This window comes from Apodemus sylvaticus, chromosome 2, assembly GCF_947179515.1.
Source record: "Apodemus sylvaticus chromosome 2, mApoSyl1.1, whole genome shotgun sequence".
Classification (NCBI taxonomy): Eukaryota; Metazoa; Chordata; class Mammalia; order Rodentia; family Muridae; genus Apodemus; species Apodemus sylvaticus.
In genome coordinates, this window is record NC_067473.1 from 92,026,907 (window position 1) to 92,051,231 (window position 24,325).

The following is a 24,325-nucleotide window of genomic DNA, read 5'->3' on the forward strand; positions in this document are numbered from 1 at the left end:
TGCCCTTTGCCATCTTGTTCTCTGGAGTTAGTTGGTCTTGTCTCTGGCTGGTGTTTGAGTCTCCTGAGGGGCTCTGGGGCTATTTCTGCAACACTGGATGGCTGGGTTTCCCCTGTAGCAGATTGCTGATGTGTTGTCCTCCTCTTGGGTGCCCTTGCAGCCCTAGTGTGCTTTGCCCCAGATTGTGTCTGTGAACCAGATGGTGCCCGTTTGCTCCTTCAGGGAGTGTTGAAGGGTGTATGCTGTGAGGACCTTTTCTGCATGCTGATCACTCTGCTGGGCAGCCGATCTCCCAATCGGGTTGGTGCACACAAGGCTAGCCTAGCTGCTCAGGCCCTGGGAGGCCAAGGTCCGAGCAAAGTTCTCCTCGGGCTATGACTGTTAATTGGGTCTGTCAGGTGGCCAGAATGTCGGGCATGTGTGCGCGTCCTCCCTGAAAGTGCTGGGAGAGTCTGCTGGGCTAACAATCTCCTGGCCAGGTTGACACACAGATGGCCCACCGAGCAGCCCAGTTCTTGGGGTCAGTCCAGGGCCTGTTGGGGCCTAGACCCCTGCTTTGCTAGCCTCGGGCTATGCCTGTTAGCTGGCTTTGCCTGCTAGAGCTCTCTGTTGTCCTGTAGGCAAAATGGCGGCACTCGAGCTGGCCTGGGCAAAAAACCTCCTGGCTGGGTTGGCACCCCGATGCCCCCCCCTCCCCGAACAGTTGGCCTTGGGTTATGTTTGCATACCTCAGTCTGTCTGATCTCTCTGGAGTCCGAGAACCAAGATGGAGGCGAGTCTCTCGGGACTGGCGGGAGGCAGAGTTCTGATGTGGCTTCTGTGCGGTGAAAGGCACTGTAAATCCACTACTGCTTGCAGCCCGGCTGGCCAGCGAAGGTCAGTGTTCATGGGCACAGGGCCTGCCTGGACCCTGTCACCTTGATTCCACTGCTGATGGCCCCTTCAGCTGGACCAGCCACTGCTGCTGTCTCAGCCTAATTAGATATTTTAATAGATGTTTCTTTACTTGCTACTCTTCCCATGGGATTGTTTGTTGTCCTCTGAGAGGAATGTGTCACCCACTCTTGATGCGTATATAAAAAGAAAAACAGCTAACAAGATGGCTCAGCACAGAAGGTCTTTCATTGCCAAGCTTGATGACCTGAGTTGGATCCTTGTAGGCCCACAAAGTGAAAGGAGAGAAGGGACTTCCTCAATTGTTCTATAATTTTCATACATATACCCATTCATACAATAAACAAAAAAGAAAAAGTTACCTTCAAACTTGATTTTATATATATATATGATATATGAACATTCTCAAACTGTCTTCCGGATAAACATTTTATATATATATATAAAGACATTCTCAAACTGTCTTCCTGGATGAAGTTGGAAGAACAGTAATTACTTTGGAAAACATGCCTGGCATTCTCAAAGGGAGGTCTGTGCTTAGGGTTAATGATACAAGAGGAGGATGCGCGACCTCATTTGACTCAGTGTGTGATGTTCTCTGCAATTGTTACTTAATAAAAAATACTGGCTTTAAAGGAGCCAGAACAGATGCTAAAGGATCGTTTGGCATCACACCGTGAAATAAGATCTTTAACTTCATTTAGAATATCGGTCTGCAAAAGTTAGGCACAGTGATAACCTGAAATGCATCAAACAAATGGACATGACTTGCAGGCTACACCGAAAGAGTGATAAACTTGACCCTGAACTTGGTGGCCTACAATTGCTTCATTTTTCTTGTACCCCTATGCAAAGAATTCTATAAGCATGAACTTGAGACTGAAATGAAGTGCAGCCCTTTAGTTTTGTAGCCTGAAATGGCAGCTACACCTGGACATCCATCTAGAGGTCCCTAACCCATTATAAAGAAGATAAGGAATGTGCCAGTTCTTGAAGTTCATTGTTTGACTGACTTTGCCCACCCCTGCCACACCCGATCATCCATTACTGCCTTTAACACTTATGTGAATGAAGATATCTTAAGGTTCCTGCTTCCCCTTTGTCAGGTTTTCAGTTTTCTCTATTTTCCATGAATTACAGGCTGCCTGTTCCCTATTTCTTCTGCAGATTTTGCCTGAATCTCTTCACATGTTTATTAATTGCTGGCTACTCTGCTTTGTTAGAAACACATTTCTAATATAGAATAGCTGAACACAACTATTTTATCTTCTTAAAAACTTTAAGAATATTGTAATCAGAGAGAATGTCAGGTCGAAAGGAAACTCCAGTTCCCCCAGTTCTAAATGGCAGTCCAAGTATTCAGAAATGTGCTCAGCCTGGACTACAGGAGGATTCCTGGGGGTTAGATAAGAGACAGCATTCCTCAGGGACCTGTGAAGCTAGTTACCATCCACTAAAAGAAGTCATTTCCCTTATGACTGGCAGAAGGGACCTATGGCTGTCTGTGGGGCCTTCGAAGCCCATGCTGCTTCCAGGCTTCCACAGATCCCTGACACAGTTTAAAGTCCAGGCTCCGGTCCTTACCTTCTCACCCCCTCCTCTACCCGAAACTCTCTCCCACTCACAGGCTTCCTCCCCCAGCTATCTAGTGTCCTTATAACCATGATAGTCTTGATATTCTCTGTCTCTTTCTGTCTCTGTGTCTGTCTGTGTCGGTGTCTGTGTCTGTCTGTCTTTTTGTCTCTCTATCTCTCTCCTCCTGCTTCTTTCATGCTTTCTCCATTTTTTGCCCCCTGCTCTTCCTTCTCTCCTCTTCCACAGATTGCTTTGGCCAGGTTCAGTCTGATGGCCCTGTTCAGTTTACTCTCTCTCTCTCTCTCTCTCTCTCTCTCTCTCTCTCTCACATATAGACAAGAAAAATCTTCCATTTAACCATGACATGGAGTGGTTATGCTGTCAGTTTATAAGGAAAATTTTAAGAATATTGCATATGTAATGATAGCTTTCCTGTGTTTTAGTTACACCCAATAGAATCTGTGTGGAATGGGTCATTTTAAAAGATCAGAACACTGCCACACTTTCAGAGACTGGTTACTAAGGTGAACTGCTGCTATTTGCTTTAAGAATATAGTGACTTTGTTGTGGAGTAGAGTCTGAGGAAAATACCATCCAGAGACTGCCCCACTTAGGGATCCATCCCATATACAGCTACAAAACCCAAACACTATCCTGTATGCCCACAAGTGCTTGCTGGCCAGAACAGGATATAGCCATCACCAGGGAGGCCCCGCTAGTGCATGGCAAATACAGAGGGTGCCACTCTCAGCCAGCCATTGAACTAAGCACAGGGTCCCCAATTGGGGAGCTAGAGAAAGGATCCAAGGAGCTGAAGGGGTTTGTAGCACCATAGGAGGAACAACAATATGAGCCACCCAGTACTCCCAGAGCTCCCAGGGACAAAACCATCAACCAGAGAGTGCACATGGAGTTACCCATGTCTCCAGATACATAGGCAGCAGAGGGTAGCCTTGATGGACATCAAAAAGAGGAGAGGCCCCTAGTCTGGGAAAGGTTTGATGCCTCAGTAGGGGAATACCAGGACAGGGAAGCGGGAGACGGTTGATTAGGGAACAGGGGGAGGGGAGATAGGTTATGAGACTTTCTGGCAGGGAGACCAGGAAAGGGGACAACATTTGAAATGTATATAAAGAGTATATCTAATAAAAAATTTAAAAAAAGAATACAATGACTTTGCAACTCAGAAGTGATCTTCATTGGAAAGACTTTTAAGAGCAAGAGAAGGTGCTAACTAGTGCTTAAGGATACAGGTGCTGAGAGTACATACAAAAAAGAGAAATCATAAGACAAAGGCAACATTTCTACTTAAGGGGATTTATTCTTTAAATGTAGAGGGATCTGATCAACAGGAATGCCATGAAAAACTACAGGAAAATGGCCACTAGATTTAAAAGGATCACCAGGACTAAGAAGACAGAGAAAACAAACAGATGACATCCGCTCCCCCAATCCCCAAACTAAACAGAAAAGAAATATGTATTCTTCTGCATATCCTCATTTCCGAATTCTGATAGTAAAAAAATCAATAAAGGCTTCATATTAATACATCATTATGTGTATAAAGAAACAAAAAGGAGGACAAAAATATATTTATTCATTAGCACTGGAAGTGCATGCCAAAAGGCAGTAAAGCCAGGACCTCATTCTCATTTAAAAGGAGGGCAATATCGAGTATGTCGTTACAATAGCTATTTTCAAATAGCTTATTTTGCTCATTTTTCAAACTTTACTTCGAAAAGACTTGTTAAGAACAAGAGTAAAACACAAGAAACACACTTACTGATGGGATGCTAGGAGTGCAAACTGGTGCAGCCACTCTGAAAAATCATTGTGGAGAATCTCCCAAAAGCTAAAATTAAGCCTGCCATACCACACAAGCATGCTGTTAAGGGCCATAACAAAATATTTCTACTGTTTCCCCAGGTTACTCCATTTCAGGGAGCAAGTGAAGTCATTGCTACCAAGTGAGTTGTACAAGCTTCCAAAATAGTGAATCAGTCAACAGATCTACACATCTACAGAGCTATAACAACTATGCACCGTATCAATGATCAGTATGCCACGGTAACTACAGGTGCAATAGTGGTACCACATACTTTGCTAGTAATCAATGGTTCTCTAATTGCGCTTAAGAAAAGTTCAACAAGATAGATACCATGCCTGGTACTGAAAACCTACATAACTAACCAGTGCTAGTGAAACCATGATTATTCGAAGAGAATCTACAACCAATAATTTACTAAACCACCACAATCCCTAACAACAATCTATAAAAATCTGTCCTTATATTCACAGGTCTTCAGCCTTTATCAAGGAAATTTCTTCTTGCAACACAGGGAGACTACCATAAAACAAAAACAAAAAACAAAAACAAGAACAACAAACCCTATAACCAATCAGTATATGAAGCTTTGGAACCCAATCCCAGTAGGCACCTCTAGAAAACACTCCTACACCTTAGGCTCAAGGACCATTGTGGAAGAGGGGATGAAAGGCTTGTAAGAGGGAGTTTGCCATGACATCATGTTCCCTAGTAATTTGAAAAGCTACATCTATAAAAATCTCACCAACATAATCACTCAAACGTGAGCTGAATAGCACACCATGAACATGCCATGCACATAGGGAGACGTCAGCAAGGCCTCACGCCTTCAGAGAGAACTACGGGCAAGTGAGTAAAGCTGGGAGCAGGTGAGGGAGCCCTCCTGTGGAAGACAACACCAACTGGTTTATGCAACCCAAAACTCAACTAAAACTTTCTGGATCCTTCTGCATTTATCTCCTGAGTGCTAGGATTGTAGATACGTTCCATCACCTCTACCTACTCATACTAACTTGTTTCTGCCTATTATCAGTAGCTAGGTTCAGATTTGCTCTCTCATTGTTTAGAGATGCATAATTGCTTGACATTTAGAACATTAACATCAGTCAAAGAAAGAAGATATAAGTCCAAATACACATTAATATCAGTCAAAGAAAGAAGATATAAGTCCAAATACACTTTGCAATTATGTCGTGTCTGTAATATTGTTATAATTATAAAGCCTCATGTAGAGGTTCAGAATTAATTTATTGTGGCAATTAAAAGGAAACAGACTGAATATCATTGTTTTTCATATATGACATTTTTCTTTCTTTGCTACAGGTGCTTTCATTTGCAAAATGGTCCCATTCGTCCAGTGCACTGCCATTGTGACAGAAATCCTTACTATGACCTGCATTGCTGTGGAAAGGCACCAAGGACTTGTCCATCCTTTTAAAATGAAGCGGCAGTACACCAATCAAAGGGCTTTCACAATGCTAGGTATGTTTGTCACTTTGTATCACTGTCACAAAGCACCTGAGTTGAAGAACTTAAATAAGAACAGATTCATCTTGCTGGTCATTTCAGTCTATGGTCTCCTGGCTCTGTTGTTTCTGGGCCCTTGTGTGGTGAGGCACAGCATGTGATGGGGAGCATTGCCAGAGTCGGATACGTACCTCATGCCAGACAAGAGACAGAAGGACAGAAAGCAATTGTCTAGGGGCAACAATGCCTTGTGACCCATGCCTTATATCCAGAAGCACCTCCCAATACATCTAGACCCACCATTGAATTTTATCTGTCTTTGAAGTTAGAGCCCTCACTTCTGAAGTCCATCAACCGAAAACCAAGCCCTTAATATAGGAATCTTTAATGTGTGTTTCTTTTTTTAAATTCAATATATTCTTTATTTACATTTCAAATGATTTCCCCTTTCCTTGATCCCCCCTCCCAGAAAGAACCATAAGCCCACTTCCCTCCCTCTGTTCCCCCATCCAGCCCTTCCCACTTCCCTGTTCTGGTATTCCCCTACACTGCTACACTGAGCCTTTCCAGAGCCAGGGGCCACTCCTTCCTTCTTCTTGGACATCATTTGATATGTGGATTGTGTCTTGGGTATTCCAAGCTTCTAGGCTAATATCCGCATATCAGTGAGTGCATACCACGAGTGTTCTTTTGAGACTGGGTTACCTCACTTAGGATGATGTTCTCCAGATCCATCCATTTGTCTAAGAATTTCATGAATTCATTTTTTCTAATGGCTGAATAACAAAGAGATACATATTGGAAAGGAAGAAGTCAAACTATCACTATTTGCAGATAATATGATAATATACTTAAGTGACCCAAAAAAACTCCACCAGAGAACTCCTACAGCTGATAGACAACTTCAGCAAAGTGGCAGGTTATAAAATCAACTCAAGCAAATCAGTAGCCTTCCTATACTCAAAGGATAATCAGGTTGAGAAAGAAATTAGAGAAATGACACCTTTCACAATAGCCACAAACAATATAAAGTATCATGGTGTGACTCTAAGCAAACAAGTGAAAGATCTGTATGACAAGAACTTCAAGTCTCTGAAGAAGGAAATTGAACAAGACCTCAGAAAATGAAAAAATATTCCATGCTCGTGGATTGGCAGGATTAATATAGTTTAAATGGCCATCTTGCCAAAAGCAATCTACAGATTCAATGCAATCCCCATCAAAATCCCAACTCAGTTCTTCATAGAGTTAGAAAGAACAATTCTCAAATTCATCTTGAATAACAAAAAACCCAGGATAACTAAAACTATTCTCAACCGTAAAAGAACTTATCAGTATCCCAGACTTCAAGCAATACTACAGAGCAATAGCATTAAAAACTGCGTGGTATTGGTACAGTGACAGGCAGGTATATCAATGGAATAGGATTGAAGACCCAGAAATGAACCCACACACCTATGGTCACTTGATCTTTGACAAAATAGCTGAAAACATCCAGTGGGAAAAAGATAGCCTTTTCAACAAATGGTGCTGGTTCAATTGGAGGTCAGCATGCAGAAGAATGTGAATTATCCATTTTTATCTCCTTGTACTAAGCTCAACTCCAAGTGGACCAAGGACCTCCACATAAAGCCAAACACACTGAAACAAATAGAAAATGTACTTTTCAAATTCAACGTGTAACACTCAGTAAGACCACCGTGTATACCAACTCTAGGCTAATGCCATTACAGAACAAACCGTATCTAAGCACTTTTAGGAGTGTATTAGGATGTGATTTGAGGGATCGAATCTTTTCTTTTAAATATACCCCACTGGTTCTTTTCTTTCTGTCTCAATCCTGAAAATGTGTAATTTTGAGTATTCTTCAGTTTAAAATGTAAGCTTGTAAGCAATTCTTTCACCTAACCAATGATATCAGGGGCATTGTCACAGTAACATTCATTAGACCAAGAGGCTGCTACTCTGAAGTAGGCTTTAAGCTTACAAGGGAAAGTGGATTTTGCTAGATAAGAGAGAAAGAGATGTGCTTTTTATTTATTTATTTATTTTTTTTTTTGCAATCAGAAAATTGCAATGCTTTCCTGAGAAATGCCAGGTCACAGGTTCTTGGATGGCAAGTAGAGTCCCAAAGATGTCTGACAAAGACAAATGCTTTCCACTTTATAGTTTCATTTTTTAAGATTCTAGATGTTCAGTTTACTGTAACTGTCCCCAAGGAGTGTATACTGACAAGCAACAGCTTTAAGGAAGTGCCCTAACGCCTATCACAGCAGAATAAGAGAGTTCACTGCTCATTGATGGTGAAAACTTGATCTGCATCATTAGTTGCATCTGTGATTGCTAAAGACCCAGAGGTATGATGAGCAGCTAACATGACAGTGAATGAGAGAAACTTTACAAATATTCATGTGGCAGGAATAAACAGAATTATTTTAATTATAGGAATGTACCGGTAGCAGAATGTAGAGTTCTAGAAAGCACTCCTGAAGTCTTGGCAAACCAAATTTATTTTTATTTTTAAGCAGTTGGAAGTGAACAGACAAGTTGGTAGAAAAAAAAAATCATTAGTTACTGAAATTTATGTCATATCTTCTTTAAAAATAACTCAGATATCTCTGGGCATCTAATAATTAACAACTTTACAATTTGCCACACCAATGTACAGATATGGAAAGAGTTCAAAGTAAGGAGAAGGAAAGATAATAAAAAGGAAGAGAAATAGGGTGAATCGCAATGCCATATGATAACAGGCAGTTAAAGCTGTTCCAACCAAAATAATTCAGAGAAAGCAGCAATGCCTGGAATCCAGATAACTCATCTCCGCGAGGGGGCTGCTGTGCACTCTTCCTGACATCTCTGTTGCTTTAACACCACGGACCATTCCTGTCACTCGTGGACTCTGTTCTTCTGCCAGAAACTGCTTCTGCCAGTAAGCTTATGCTGAGGGAAGCATCCAGGATTTCTCATCCTGATAATGTAGCTAAGTATATCAGTAATGTTCTCCTCACCTGAAGGTTTTTGTGTCTGGAAGGTCAGGGGCCAAGTAAAGGCAATGAGCGGCATTCAATTAGACTCAATCCTTCCATAATTTGATATATTGGAAAAATGGTTGGGTATAAGATAATTCTATGCAGCCTGACTTGGATCATTGAGTCATTGTAATATTCTATGGGTACTGTCAATTTCTGTATGTCTTTCTAGTAAGCCCCAATCATAGTTTGATTCACATTTCCTTGAATAATTTGTGTGTGTGTGTGTGTATATAATATCCTGTTTTCTAAATGATACAAAACCAGTAAAGAAAGGACAAATTAAAATTCACCCTCCTCTTATTCTGTTAAGATTCGTAGACTGAAATGGCCTTTAGTAGTTAATCTATTTTCTTTGCAATGGCACATAAATAAAATAATTTCTAGTAGTAAAAAAATAGTAGCAAAATAATCTCAACAGACTCACAAAGGACAAGGAACTTGTAAAGTATGTTGTTTTTTTATTTGTGTTTGTTTTATTAATACCTATTTTCTAAGTAACTTAATGGTGCCATATAATAGTGCCCAAGAGAAATTTATTTTGAAGTTTCTGAGTAAGATGATAACAAAATACAATAGTTCTCTTTCCATAAAAACAGATTTTGTGAGAGAAAAAGAGGGAAATGCTCCATTCACACACTAGCTTCAACACTGTGTCATGGGATGGCTAAAACTCAAGTCACCAGGCTCAACAGCAAGCACTTTCACATGCTGAGCCATCTCCATGACTCCAGCCATGTGTGTGAGAGGAAAGGCAGCCTCCTTAACAGATGGTGTTTGGAAAAGTACTTTCTGTATGCTCAACAGTGAGACTACATATATATTTTTGCACGGATCAAAATCAAATGAACAATGGATTAAATAAGAAGAGTGGATCCAGGAACTTAGAAACTGCTGAAGGAAAACATAGGAAACATATGCTTGTAACATAGTACAAAATAATCTCAAGAGCTGACAAATATGGCTACATAAATAGCAATTGCCAGAGTCTGTATGGAAGCCTACAGGATGGAAAAAGTCTGTACAAAGTACTCAGAAGATGGGACTAATATCTAGAACATATAAACAACTTCAATATTTAAACACTAGAAAAGTTATCCAAATGTTAATGGGCTAAAGAACTCAATAAACAGTTCCCAGAAGAAGCAACACAAATAGCTAATAAATGCTTGAAAAGGTATTCATCCTTAGCCATGGAGAAAATGAAAATTTAAATTCGCTGAGATTCCATTGTGTCACACTCAGAGTGGTCATCATAAAGAAAAACTGCAATAAACAGTGGTGAGGATGTGACTAAAAGAACGTGTCACTGCTGTGAGATGTGAAACTGCATCCACAAGGAAAATCAGTCCGGAGCTTTCTCAGGAAAGCTCAGCTGGCATGCACGGAGAGCATTCATGTGCACTAGCTATGACACTCAGCTATATTCTATACACCCAAAGGGCTCCAAGGCAACACCCCACAAACATGCATCCGTAATTATTGCTTTCATTCACAATAAGTAGGCAGTGAGAATAGCCCAGATACCCATCAACACATGCAGGGATAATGTGTGGTACATTTATAGGAGGATCATGAAAAATTAAGTTATGATAGTTGCATGAAAATGAATGTAAAATTGGATGATTATGTTAAGATATTTGCTTGTCCTTTTATAGCCACATTTCCAGCCTCTCCTCTCCTATCTTTCTGTTTGTGTGTGTTTCTAAATCTGTCTTTCACGCACGCACACACACACACACACACACACACACACACAATTTTCTAGTTTTCAGTTTCTACATATGAGATAAAATATGAAGAACATATCACTGCATCACTGCTGTGGGGTGTGAAACTGCAGTCTCTTGGGAAATCAGTCTGGAGCTTTTTCAAGGAAGTAGAATACCATGTGCCCCAGCTATACAATTCAACTATATTCTATATACCTAAAGAACTCCAAGTCAACATCCTTTATAAAAGTAGGAGGAATCTTGCTGTTGGGGATTGGTATGCTAATATTGGGTGTAGGAAGGAAACTGCTGCAGTAGGAATAGAATATTGGGGAGAGCAGTTGGGGAGTGGACCTGATATACAATGACAATGAAGCCTAAATAATGTAAGGGCCATAATGAAACCCATTTTCTTCAATGTTAACTTTATGATTAATGTAAGATACGTGTTTTGGATGCTAAAAAGGTTGCTCATCAGTTAAAAGAACATACTGCCTTTCAAGAGGACCTGATTTCTGTTTCCAGTTCTAGGTCATATGGTTAACAACTGCTTGTAACTCTAGCACCAAGGGATCTGATACTTTCTTCCAGTCTCCAGAGGTATCTGCACATAAGTGTTGTTCGTTCATTCACATACACACACAATACACATAGATAAAAAATAATAAAATAAATCTTTTAAAATGATACATGTATGTTAGTTAGACTTGAAGAATAAATGAAAAAAGATGGTCTGTAAAAGTATAAAAGATTTTCATTTCAGTACTGGAGAGACACTTCGTGGTTTAGAGCACTGGGTATTCTTTTAGAGGACTGGGGTTTGATTTCCAGCATCCACATGGTGATTCAGAACTAACTGCCAGTCCCAGGAAATCTAATGCTCTTTCTTAGACTCCCTGGACATCAGGCATGTACACTGTACATTCATACATGCAGACAAAATACCCATACACATAAATAAATTTAAAAATTTAGGAAGTTATTCAATGGTCCAACAAACATGGATCAACTCTTACTAAGGGCTGAAGATTTTCCTTAGATTCTGATTTGGAGAAACAAAAATGTAAATGGATTGTCTTTGCCCTTCATGACTTTAAGGGAGATTGAGAAAACATGAATAGTGTCTTGATGTGGTTAGGCCCAGAATCACTAATGAAGTAGTTCATTAGGAAATGACAGCAACCTTCAAGTCACCTAGGGAAGGTGACTTCTGAGTTATCTTGGAAACAAGTCCATAGATGGACAGTGATGACAGAGTGGCCCATCCAAGATACAACTATGATGTGGATCAGGGCACGGCATTCTGGGATGCAGGAAGGGAAGTGAAACATATATATACTTCCCCCCAGTAGGGTGCAGGTGGGAAGACATGCAGTGATGAAAGGAGAGAATGAAGACCTGGTCAGGATGTGCAATAGAATTTGGATTCTCACCTTCTAAACAATGCAGTCACATAAATGAATTTTTAACATTTTAAAAAAGTAGGAGCTGGAGAGATTGCTCAGTGGGTGAGGGTGTTGGCTGTGCCAGCATGAGGACCTGAGTTGGGATACCCAACACTGAAATAAAAAGACAAGCATACAATGTGCTTGTAGTTCTGTATGCAGTAATGTGGAAGGTGCTGCATCAGGAGACCTGATGTTCAGCTATAGGATCCTCATGCACACGGAAGAGCACATACATGCACACACCTCCACACCGCCAACAGATACTTTTAGAAAGACCAGAGGTAATTGCTGTACTCCATGACAGAGAAGATGGGGACCCTGGAGACCAGGGATCTTGATGAGTAGAGATCATCATGCTATGGGACATTTTATAACTGACATGTTTTTTGCAGGTGTAGTGTGGCTGGTGGCCATCGTCATAGGATCGCCCATGTGGCATGTGCAGCGACTCGAGGTAGACTCAGCCTTGAAATATTTCCTCATCCCTCCTCCATTTCATTTTTCTTCCTTCAAGAATGTTGTAGCAAATTTATATGACCTCATCCACTTCACTAAAATTAAAAAAAAAGTTTTAAACTTTTCTTCTCGGTAATACAAGTCTCGTGGATACTGCCTTGCTAACATTTAGTGTTAAATTTGCAAAAAAAAAAAAAAAAAAAAAGAAGTAAGTTCCAAATGACCTTTTCCATTTTCTTAGCTTAATGTGTTCTTTCTAGAATATCCTAGTCTTGCTAGATATGACAGTTCAATTACTGCCTTGAATTTCTTTTTAAGTCACTTAAAATGGTAAGATTGTCTCTTTGCTATTGATTTGCTATTTGATTTTCCTATAGTCCTAGCCATTGACAAACTGAAATGTAAATTAGAAACATGACCAATTCTTGAGTTTCTCCTTCTTTCTTCTATTCGCATATTCTTTTGTGATATTCTCTTCACATGAATAGGAGTTTGTAGTAAAGGAACAGGTAAGGGTGGTGGATCTGGGCAGCTCAGTCTCTCTGCTGGAGTGTACGTTTGCATGGCTGGTAGTGTAACACAGACATTTGTCTTCAAAGATAGCAGGACATCCATCACACAGCCTGGAATATAATTTATTTATGGATTTATTTATTTTAAATCCAAAATTCAAGTCAAAGTTTCTTCTTGACCACATAAGATTCAGACCCCCCAAAAAAACCAAAAACAAAACCCAAAACAAACAAACAAACAAACAAACAAATAAATAAAAAAACAGATTGCTGTGATGTTCAGTCAGGGAAAATGGTTTTAGTGGAGGTGGCCCATGGGAGACTTTAAAGAGAACAATACTCTCAGAACCAGCAAAACAATTATAATTTAGAAGTAAACAATTAGAGGGTAGCTTACCAGATAGCAATCCTGACTCATTATAAGAAACTAGTTATACAGACCATAAACAAGAGTGTTTTTCTCAGACCGAGCCTAGGTGGCTCATAATTATAATCTCAGCACTGAGGATGACGTAACAGGAGGATTACTTTGAATTTAAGGTCATCTGGGCTGCATAATGAGTTTTGGGACAATCCTAACTATACTGTAAGACCCTGTCTCTAGAAACAAACAAACAAAAAATATAAGCACACAGGCACGCGCGTGCACGCACACACACACAGACACAGACACACAGACACACACAGACACACACACACAAACTAAGCAGACTTAAGAGTAATGTCAACCGCCAGTCTGATTTTTACTGAGTGAGACTGTGAAGCAGTTTTATGCAGAGCACTGAAGAAACAGCCCAGCAATGAAGGACAACCCCCATCCCTCATCTCAGAGAGAAGGTTTATATGCCCAAGACTCCTCCTGAGCAGCAACATGTAAGGCTTCATGCTGCAGGGAGATAGACATCACCAAACTATCCATCCAGTCATTAGAGACACAAGCAAACACTCTCAAAGGACTGATGAAGTGAATTGGTACCCAGAGCTGCTACAGTGAGCAATGGAGAGTCTACTTCAGAATCAGCAGAACAGTGCACAAATAAAACAGCACAGTGTGACACACAAAGGCATAAAAGCAGTTTTGACAAGCACAAAAAACAATGTGGCTTCTATTTCAAGGCTTACTGAAAAAGTCTGGGTTATCATTGTGTAGTACTGGCATGATGATAGGCACATTAAGGCTTAAGTGTGACCTGTGGGCAAATAGACACTGGTGGTGCCAAATGGGGTGGTTGTGGCACCTTTCTGAGGTGAAGGAAGTGTAGGCCAGCCTTATAGATTATATGGCCACCCTGTTCCAAAACTACTTCTTTGTTTCCTGTCTTTGATGAGTGTGATCAGCCACCGTGAGTTCCTGCTCTCACATCCTTGAATTGCCCCCTGACAGCCTTAACTTCTCCACCTTGAAGTCCTGAACCCAAATTGTTCTTCCCCAAAATGGTTCCTGTTGGGCACTTATTTGTCACAGAGAGAAAAGTAGCTCATACAAGGACCATTGGAACCGAATCAAAACACTAGAAATCAATGTTTCTAATCAGTTTATTTCAGAAAGGATACCACACCCTGCAACAGAAAAAGTTTCATCAAGTGATCCTGCAATAACCTGTAGGTTCCTACCCTGCCCACCATTCCAAATGAACCCAAAATGTACTTGAGACTGAGCACTGAGTAGTAAAATCACATACAATTCATAAAAGAATGAAGAAGCAGAAACTTGAATTAATTTGAATTTATCAGTAATATGTTGTTCTAAGGATATGCAGGGAAATAGCATTGCACATTGCCAGAATCTTGCAGTTCAAAGTCCATTTATAGAAAAATAAACCTTGGAGATGAAAAGGTGTTTACTGACACTGAAGTAGCACTTCGTAAATTTTTTAATTAAAAAGGTAAACTCACCTCTGTAAGATAATGCTTTTTAATAGAGGTGCAATTCAAGCTAATTTGAAATATATGCCAATGTCTTCATTATATTTTAACACAGAGCACCGAGACAAAATTGAAATCTTGCAGAAGGTTTTTAAAAAAGTTATTTGTCTTAAAATGTAATTTATCACATAATATGTTCCCTTGTACCTTGCTAAATGGAGACAGACAAATGTGAATCTTTCCAGAGCACACACATCCTTTAATGGGGATTCCAGATGAGATTGGAGGTAAAACATTGAAGAAAGCAGCCCAAGGGTGAGGGTGATCTCCCAGTGGAGTGTTTGTTCAGCAAGTGTACCCCCTAACACCAAAACCACAAGAATGTATAAAATATGCTTCTCTCTCTCTCTCTCTCTCTCTCTCTCTCTCTCTCTCTCTCTCTCTCTCTCTCTCTCTGTGTGTGTGTGTGTGTGTGTGTGTGTGTGTTACTGATATATTGAGTGAGCTGGTGTCTGTCAGAACAGAAAATGGTTTTACTCTGTTGCCACCTTTGAAAATGTCACCGGAGAACTTAATAATGAAATATCTATGAAACTTCCAGCAGGCCCTGAAACTCCTCTAGTCATATAGATGATTAAATTCTTGTGACTTCTGTCAGTCACAAGAACAATATCTGCTCTGCTACAAGATGCCCAGGCCAGTGCTAAGGTCACAGAAAGCCATAATAAGGATCAAGTTAAGATACTAAAATTGGAGTAATGTAAAATCTTGTCTTTGACCTTGCTTGAAATGCTTATGGGTTCCTGGGTCTGTCAACGCCCCACATTTAGACGCCTCTCTCAGCAATACAGAAAGGAGAGAGGACTCAGCTAATGATTTGGTGCTGGCATGGGTGTGGCCCAGGGCTGATTCTTTCCATCTGGAATTCCTGATAACATCTTTGAGATTCTGAATGTGCCTCCATTCTCTAGCCCATTACTTATCTCAGCAGTCACTGTGGCTGGTTCCTTCTGCTGGTAGCTGCCCCACCCCCACACCAGCAGCATGTTTTACAAATGAAAAAAAAAATCTAGTTTCCAATCCTGGACCTCATTTCCTGCCCACATAAATCAAGCAGACTTATCATTTTAATACACGTTTTGTCATATATTCTACACATATAAATCATTTAATTTGTAGAAAATGTGTCTGCCTGATCTAATAGGCAAAGCCACGCTCATTGCTAAACACTAGTCAGATCTGATTTGCTTCTTGTCAGGAAAAAAGTCAGATTTCTGTTTTGAAATAGATATATTAATGTGCATGCCAGAACCATGCTCATTCTGAAACTCCATTAGCGAGAATGGAATTGAGTGTGGGAGCCAAAGCCTGCTCCCGATGACAGGCAGCATCGAAGCCAGCCACTCTTGATGATGCTCTCTTACTCTGGTTTCCATGGGCTCTGTCAGCAGTGAGTTGACTCACAATCTTCAGGGAGGTAAATGAGAGAATTCAACTAAACTTGTCCTCAGTTTTCTCCTCAGTGAATAAAAATATGAATTCACAACACTCCAGATCTCACCAAAATGTCATGACTCCCTAATTCTGGTCTGCTTTGGAGAGAAGTTTACTCAGGATAGGGAAAAGCAGAAAGCTTGCTCAATGGATGTATGATGCTGGATTAGGACATGCGTCATTCAAATTGTCCTCAGCAGCAAGGCTTTTTAGCTTGGACAAGGGATATGGCTGTCTGAGTTGGAGTGTGTGGTGGAGAAAGTGGGAATATGGATAGATCTTAAGCTTAGCCACAGTTGTAAACAGTGGAGGATTACAGAATCCTCCACTTAGAAATAGCAAAATCAGGGTCATGGGCAGCAGCAACTCACTGGGTGTGTATGTGTCTTGCATGTGTTTGATCCCTATGGCCATAAAAAATTAAAAAGAGAATATCAAACTGGATGCCATGAATCTATCTTAAGATGTGTTTGGGGAGCCTTTGCTTGTCACTGGCATGTTATGAACTCATGTAGAGACTCAGCATTTAGGATGTGTTCGTGCATGGCTACTACATCACTAACCCTAGGTGGTGCCTGTGCATGGCTGCTGTGGTCACTGGTCCTTGTGGGCTCTACCCACATTGAATCAGAAATGATTTTATTTTCACATCGGTTTTCATTAAGCTTATTGGCCATTAAGTATTATCATTTCTAGTTGCACTCATGAACAAAATCAACTCAAATCATCTTAACTTTTGACTTGATGCTAAAGACTCGTGATTAAGTTTGCTGGGATGATAGGCAGAAATCTATCATTTAGAACTCCACAGTGGCTGAGATTCAATGTGTTCTCTCCTTTTTATTCCTATCCTAGAGATAGGACTTGGCATATATTTTAAATGCTTACTTTGCCTCCAGAAGGATCCATTAGCATTTGGTGCTGTCTATCATTGTAGCAAATAGTAAATTTAGAACTTGGAAGATGAGTCCACTGGAAGACTCAGGAAAGCAATTTATTAAACAAATGCAATTAAAATGTTTGTAATAGGCTAAATCAGCATCTCATTCACCTTCAGTATTTAAAAGGTTCCATTGTAAGGACAATATGGTGGTACTGACATGAAATGTCATACAAAAAAAATAAATACAGCTAGGTTCCTCCCACTCTAAAGCAGATTGATACGTGCCAAGGACATTTCATCAGAAAATAAGAAAGCAAATGTATCAGTTGAATTAATAGTCAACTGTCTAGTATATAATGCACAATATTTTTCTTGCATACCCTCTGAGCAAACTGAAAATTGGTGACCAGTGGAAATAAAAGTTGAGAAAGGTTAAAAAAAAATGAATGTAGTAGACACAGCCCTGCATTCCATTTAAGATCACAAAGTACAAAAACCTTAGTGGCACAGGGAAAATCTATAATTTACAGCAAGATAACTATAGAAGTTGATTCAAATTTGAAAATTCAGCAGCAGCTAGTGTCTGGGAGGTCTTAAAGATGTCTCAGCGGATTGACTTTGGGCTGCATCTGCCCTTTGAATGCTGATTCCTGGGGTTTGTAACTGAATTGTTCTTATCGTAAAGATTAAGTATGACTTCCTCTATGAAAAAGAGCACATCTGCTGCTTGGAAGAGTGGAGCAACCCGGTGCACCAGAAAATCTACACCACCTTAATCCTTGTTACCCTCTTCCTGCTGCCTCTGTTGCTGCTGTCTGTCCTCTACGGGAAAATCGGTTATGAGCTTTGGATCAAGAAAAGAGTCGGGGATGGCTCAGTACTCCGAACTATTCACGGGAAGGAAATGTTCAAAATAGCCAGGTCTGTTTATTGACATATTCACCAATGTTTAAAATATGTTTTATTAGTTGTCCTGGAAGGGAAGTTGCCTGGGTAATTCAGCCTTAGCATCATTTATATTTCAATTTGAGAGCAAGGGCTCACTTGAACCCATGATTCTGGGGGGTGCTGTCAAGACCCCCTGCCCTTCTCCCTCACTGCCAGCAATATCAGCAATATGCAGAAAGCCTTGCTTCAGAGGACCCTGAGAGAACTCACATTTACAAGGCCACATGATTACATCTGTCCCTAGTCCCTCCTACTTGAGGATAATGTTAAAATACTGAGATGGCCTGAAAAGTCTTTGAAACCCTAGAATGCTACTTATTCTAAATGGTTATGACTGATGCTTTGTATTTTAACTCAAAAGCACTGCTATCTCATTTTATTTATTAGCATACATTTAAAGAACACTTCATTGCTGTATTCGTAGTTCCCATGACATAATCTATGTCTAATGACTGTCAAAAAAACAAGTAGTACTTTACCTAGATTAGTAAGTTGATAGTTCATTAATTCTTCAAGTGTACAGTGCCCTCTAGTGCCCGGTTCGTATAAAGGAAACTTGGCTCTGAATATACACTAGAACCTCACAGGGGAGAAAGTGACCAAGCTGAAATGACAGAAAAACACCAAGCAAATACGTAGATCTGTACAGATGTAAATCTAGTTTTTGAGGGATGAAGAAAATAGAATCTATGGTTTATTGTATTATAAAGTTTTAGTTCTATACTTGAGGCTCATCACATTTTATAAGTACTGATGTTTAGCTATCAGAGGTATGAACTGCTATATACACATGCTGAGCGTATGAAATCCATGTCTCTGAAGAGACACTCCTAAATTTAAACCGAGAGGGCATCATTTATTAGCCATCCTGCTGTAAATTAAACGTCTCTCCCAGTTTTTACCTGTGGCCACAGGCTTATTGGGAAATTGATATACTGTGTGTCTATGCTTTAGTAGTGTTCCAGACCCATGATGAACACATCACAGAGATGTGTAAGGTATGAACACTGTAAAGATGGAGGAACACTGATAATCTTCCCATAGCCTCAGGAGCTCCACCAGTGGGTGAAAACATGTGGTTAAGTGAGTTAGGCTCAAGCAGTAATGCATTTGCTATCACACTGACGTGTCTGCTAACACAACGTTAACCAATGTTTGTTTGCGGGTCTAGGAAGAAGAAGCGAGCTGTGATCATGATGGTGACAGTGGTGGTTCTCTTTGCTGTGTGCTGGGCACCTTTCCACACTGTTCACATGATGATTGAATACAGTAAGTCTCTGTCTGTCTGTCTATCTGTCTGTCTGTCTGTCTGTCTCTGTCTCATGCGTAGTTCTTTTTTTTCCCACTAGAACATATGAGAAGTCATTGATTTCTTTCTGGTTGCTGTCCACTTGGATAATCAAATGTCAAATACTGACCATTGCTTTTGGATCAGGTCATCATGTGATAGGTGGCTGGGCATGACTAGGACTAAGTTATTAATAATTACAGAAGAGAAAGAAAAGCTCTGCAAGTTTCTCAGATCTTCTCCCTCCTTTCCCTAAGCTGTTTAGCACAGGGAGACACCTTGACAGTCTTCTCTGTTTAGAACCTTGCCTTGTGCTTAGTGAATTTAATGTATCTTGGATTCAAGTTAGATGCCTAGAAGCAGTTACTCTTCACGTGTTCTCGGGGACTCAACATGATTGTGTTACTGGAGCACAGGAGAGAATTTGAAGGGTAGCTGAGCTTTCAGGGTATGTGAAGCTTGGTGTCTTAGTTACGGTTTTATTGCTGGGAAGAGACACCGTTATCAGGGCAACTCTTACAAAAGCATACATTTAATTGGGGTTAATTTACAGTTTTAGATATCATCATGGTGGGAAGCATGGTAGCTTGCAGTCACATATGATCCTGGAGGAGCCCAGAGTTCTACTTTTTAATCTGCAGGCAGCAGAAGGAGACTGTGTAACATTCTAGGAGTAACTTGAGCATATACCAGGCCTCAAAACCCACATGCTCAATGACACACTTCCTCCAACGAGGTCACACATACTCCAACAAGGCCATACCTCCTAATAGTGTCACTCTCTATGGGACAAGAATTCAAATACATGGGTCTATGGTAGTGATACCTTCTCAAACCACTACAATTGGTATCATTAAGTTGAAAATTTTTGAGTTCTAAATCATATACCAGGGACTAGGCAATGTATAGATGAATGAGTACATATTACAAAGGAACTTTTATCCAGATACCAGATTCTTTTTAGTTATGAGAATGTTTCATACCATTAGCCACTTGCACAACTACAAATCTTTATAAAGACACATGATACAACTTTACAGTTATTTCTTAATGAAGTCAGTAAGCATGCTAAAGTATTACTTTATTTCAGGTAATTTTGAAAAGGAATATGATGAAGTCACAATCAAGATGATTTTTGCTATAGTGCAAATAATTGGATTTTTCAACTCCATCTGTAATCCCATTGTTTATGCACTTATGAATGAAAACTTCAAAAAGAACTTTGTCTCTGCTGTTTGCTATTGCATAGTAAAAGAAACCCCCTCTCCATCACAGAAGCATGGAAGTTCAGGAGCTATGGCGATGTACAGGAGAGCAAAGTTAGCTGTGGGAGAGAATCCTGTAGAGATCAAAGGAGAAGCATTTGGGGGCAGCAACATCGATATCAAGTGGTGTGAACATCCAGAAAAGAAGAAGAAGAAGAAATCAAAAGTGGCATCTTATCCTCTTTAGTTCTTAGTTTCTGAGAACTCTGCTGTAGACATGAACATTGATTGTAATAGTGTCTTCAGAATGAGTACCTGTTGTACTGTAATCTAAAGAAAATCATTTTGAGAAAAAGTCAGAGCGCTTTCATATTAAAAATGTTGACAAGCACTTGGAAGGTAGGGGCAGGGGATTCAAGAATTTAAAGTCATCCTCAGCTGCATGATTTTGAGAACAACCTGTACTACAAGAGACCCTGTCTCAAGAAGCTGTAATAATTAAAACAACCATACTTACTAATGGCAAAGTATTTTTCCATTGCAAATACATATGAGCAGAAATTTTGAAAAATTATTGGATCACTCTTATGATTAATAGGTCGAGTTTTAAAAATTTAAATGAGTTTTTATTGTATGTATACGGGTGATTTACCTGTGTGTGTGTCTGTCTACTAATGCACGCCTGGGTTCCCACAAAGGCAAGAAGAAGACACCTAGTTCCTCGGAACTAGAGTTTCAGATGGTTGTGAGCTGTTGGATGGATCCTGGGAATCAAATATAGGTCCTCTGTAAGAGCAGCCATCTCTCCTGCTTTGAGTTTTCAATATCTTGTATAAAAGTCAGTGGTCCTAGCTAAGTAATTTTCTTCTGTGTGGTCAATATGATAAGTTTTCTATGTATTGCTAAATTTAATGAAAACAATAAGAATTCATTTTCTTCCTAGAATATTAATTTAGTAGTTGAGCATCACATGTAACTGCTGAAGTTATGCCTCATTCTTTTGAAAAGAAAGCATGAACCAAAGTCAGTAAGTCCAAGAAAATGGAAAAGCAGCCAACCATGAGTGCAGCTCAGCAGTGTATTGATTGGAGCTTCTTGGAACCCGAGGGACCATTTCTGTGGTGACTGGCAGGTCTCTCACCTCTTTAAAAACAATCTCTGCTTCTGTGCGAACTGACATTGATACCTGCTCTACTTCATGAAATCATCATGACACTAAACGAGACACACGTAGAAAAGCATTTTCAGTCTAGAGCAGTCTTGCATTCTGAAGCATTGTCTTGCTCGTATCTCTAGCCTTCCCTCTCCCTGCTCTGAGTTTATTCTTGAGTCTGTCCAACTTTTCCCTCATATACATATCTGTTTTCTCTACTAAAAATAATAGTTTGAGGGACTTCATGTATTGACAGGGTCAATATAATATATATTTAGGGTTATATATAGGGTTAAAATATAAATATTTGAGATAAACTAATGGTATAAAAGATCTTTCTTTATATAATACGTTGATGAGTGTATGACTGAACTCTACCTGTGAAAATTTGCTGTTCCATGGCTGACACAAGAGATGGGAGATGGGTAAGGGCACTCAATAGATTTATCTACCCAGTTTTCTTCCCTCAAACCCTTTGGTCTTCTAACTCCCACATGTCACAGGCCTAGAGGTCACCATCAGAACACGTGGGCCTTTTCCTTCCAGCATCAAACACTTTCAAAGCCTAGTCATAGCCTTGTAGTCTAAATGTTTCTTCTGCCTCCAGTTTCTAGGCTTGATTCTTCTTAGCCGATAACAAAAATGTCAAGAACACTCAGGCTGCTTTGTGGTTTAAGCTTTAGGACCTGGGAACCAAAAAATTTCAGGCTATTAACTTCTCAGTACAGACTGTAGGTGTGTCAACGAAGCATGCACAGAAAAGATGAAGATGAAATAATGTGTGGTATTAGGGGAGGGGAAATGCCAAGATGACAGGAAAATTAACAAATAAAAGAGAAGAAGGCTAGTTTATGTGTTTGGAAATGGATTGTTTAGATCATAGTGTAAACTGTGTGCCTGTTGTGCCTAACTATCCTGCTGTAAAGCAGTGGTTTCTTAAACACCAGACATTAAAATAAATCCAAATCACTGACTTTGGTTACCTTTGTTTGCTGGCCATACCTATATGACTTCTTCTATTCCAAATATGATAACAGAAATCATGTAAGTCAGCTGATAAAACCTCTATATTATTGAACATTAAAAAATTCTCAAGTAGTACAGAGCTAAACTATTTAGACACTAGAAAATAGTGGATATTTAAAATTGTGGCTATCCTAATATTTAAAATTGTCACAATCCTATGAAAGTGTCTGATGCCTAAGAGTGCAAAATGCTTCTTCAGATGTTCACTGACTAGGTATCTGTATTTCTTCCCTCTACAACTATCTATTTAACCTTTAGTTCATTTATTTATTGAATTATTAGGGATGTTTAATTTGGGAAGACCATCATAAACTCAGCATATTAATGTCATTTGATCAAAGTGGTGGAAAATTAATAGATTTTGTGGACTCTCCACTCCTAGAAACGCTCCTCTAAATTTTGCTTAATTTTTCTTTATTTACATGTTTAATTTAAATATAGATTAAAATACATTAATTATTTTGTTCTGGGAGCATAATTTTCAAAGAGAAAATAGACCCTTTGTTGAATGGAGATTTAAGAGGTGAAACATGAAATCTCTTTTGGCTAAAACACGGGGAACTGAACAAAAATAAATGCCTGCCCCGAAATTGAAGTCTGAGTCATGAGAAAGAGAAAAATGTTCAGACAAAATGGACACGTTAAAGAAATTAATCTGCGGCTTCAGAGAATCGTCGCCTTGGAATGGGGAGTGTTGGAGATGATGAAGAATGGGAGTCCTGAGTAAGGAAGAAAATAACAGCAGGTGACCACAAACCAGAAGGCAAAAAGCATGAGAGATACAGGGATGCTCTTGAAGTACTAAGCATCCTTAGAAGGTGGTTTATGGGGTATTAAGTTTCAAGTTTCCGTGCTCTGAAACGTTTAGGATATTTCTTCCTTCTGCTATTCACTTACTATCCTGGTTTAATTTTTTTTTCTGGAGGTTCCTCCTTTCCAATGGCAAAATCTACGAAATACAAACTTGTGTTCTTCCAGCTTACAAAACCATGACTGATTGTCTTCTCGCTCTCCCTTCTCCTGCCCGAGCACCCTCATTCCCTTCATATGTTCCTGACTCCTTGCATTTCCTCAGGCGAAGGAATGCTAAGGGCTTGTTTAAGGAGACAGGCTTACAAGTGATGCACTTTGAGTTTATTTATTTTCTTGTTGTTTTTCATGTCACCCTCTAACAGTACAGGTGACAGAAGTGAAACAATTGTTTGCTAGGAGTCTGACAGCACATAGATTATGGGAAGTCTATATAGTGCTGGGTTTATTATCAATTTCAGCATTTTTCTCATAAATGTATAATTGCATGCATTTCTGATGTTTAGTGTATAGTGTTAGTTTGGGAACTTTTAATAGGTGTGCTGCCAAAATAGCTGATTCCCTTTTGGATCTTCTCATGGTCTTCAACTCTCTTCTATTCTTACTCTCTTTCTGAGTGATATCAGTTTTTCCCTGGAACCAGGCATGGGACTGGTACCTGTGTCATCTTCCAGTCTGCTTCTGATAAGTATTTTCCTTCTACAGACTGTTCGTCCTTGTTTTTCAGAATG

At 39.8% G+C, this 24,325-nt stretch overlaps 1 protein-coding gene across 1 annotated transcript in view; it reads left to right on the forward strand.

Annotated features, from left to right (window-relative positions):
* LOC127677497 (pyroglutamylated RF-amide peptide receptor-like) overlaps window positions 1–20,852 on the forward strand; it is an 80,726-nt gene extending 59,874 nt beyond the window's left edge. The window contains exons 2-6 of the mRNA XM_052172567.1: window positions 5,618–5,776; window positions 12,346–12,407; window positions 17,850–18,085; window positions 19,284–19,381; window positions 20,491–20,852. Of these exons, the coding sequence (XP_052028527.1) occupies window positions 5,618–5,776; window positions 12,346–12,407; window positions 17,850–18,085; window positions 19,284–19,381; window positions 20,491–20,852 (917 nt within the window). The remainder of the gene's footprint in view (window positions 1–5,617; window positions 5,777–12,345; window positions 12,408–17,849; window positions 18,086–19,283; window positions 19,382–20,490) is intronic.
* The last annotated feature ends 3,473 nt before the right edge of the window (window positions 20,853–24,325 follow it).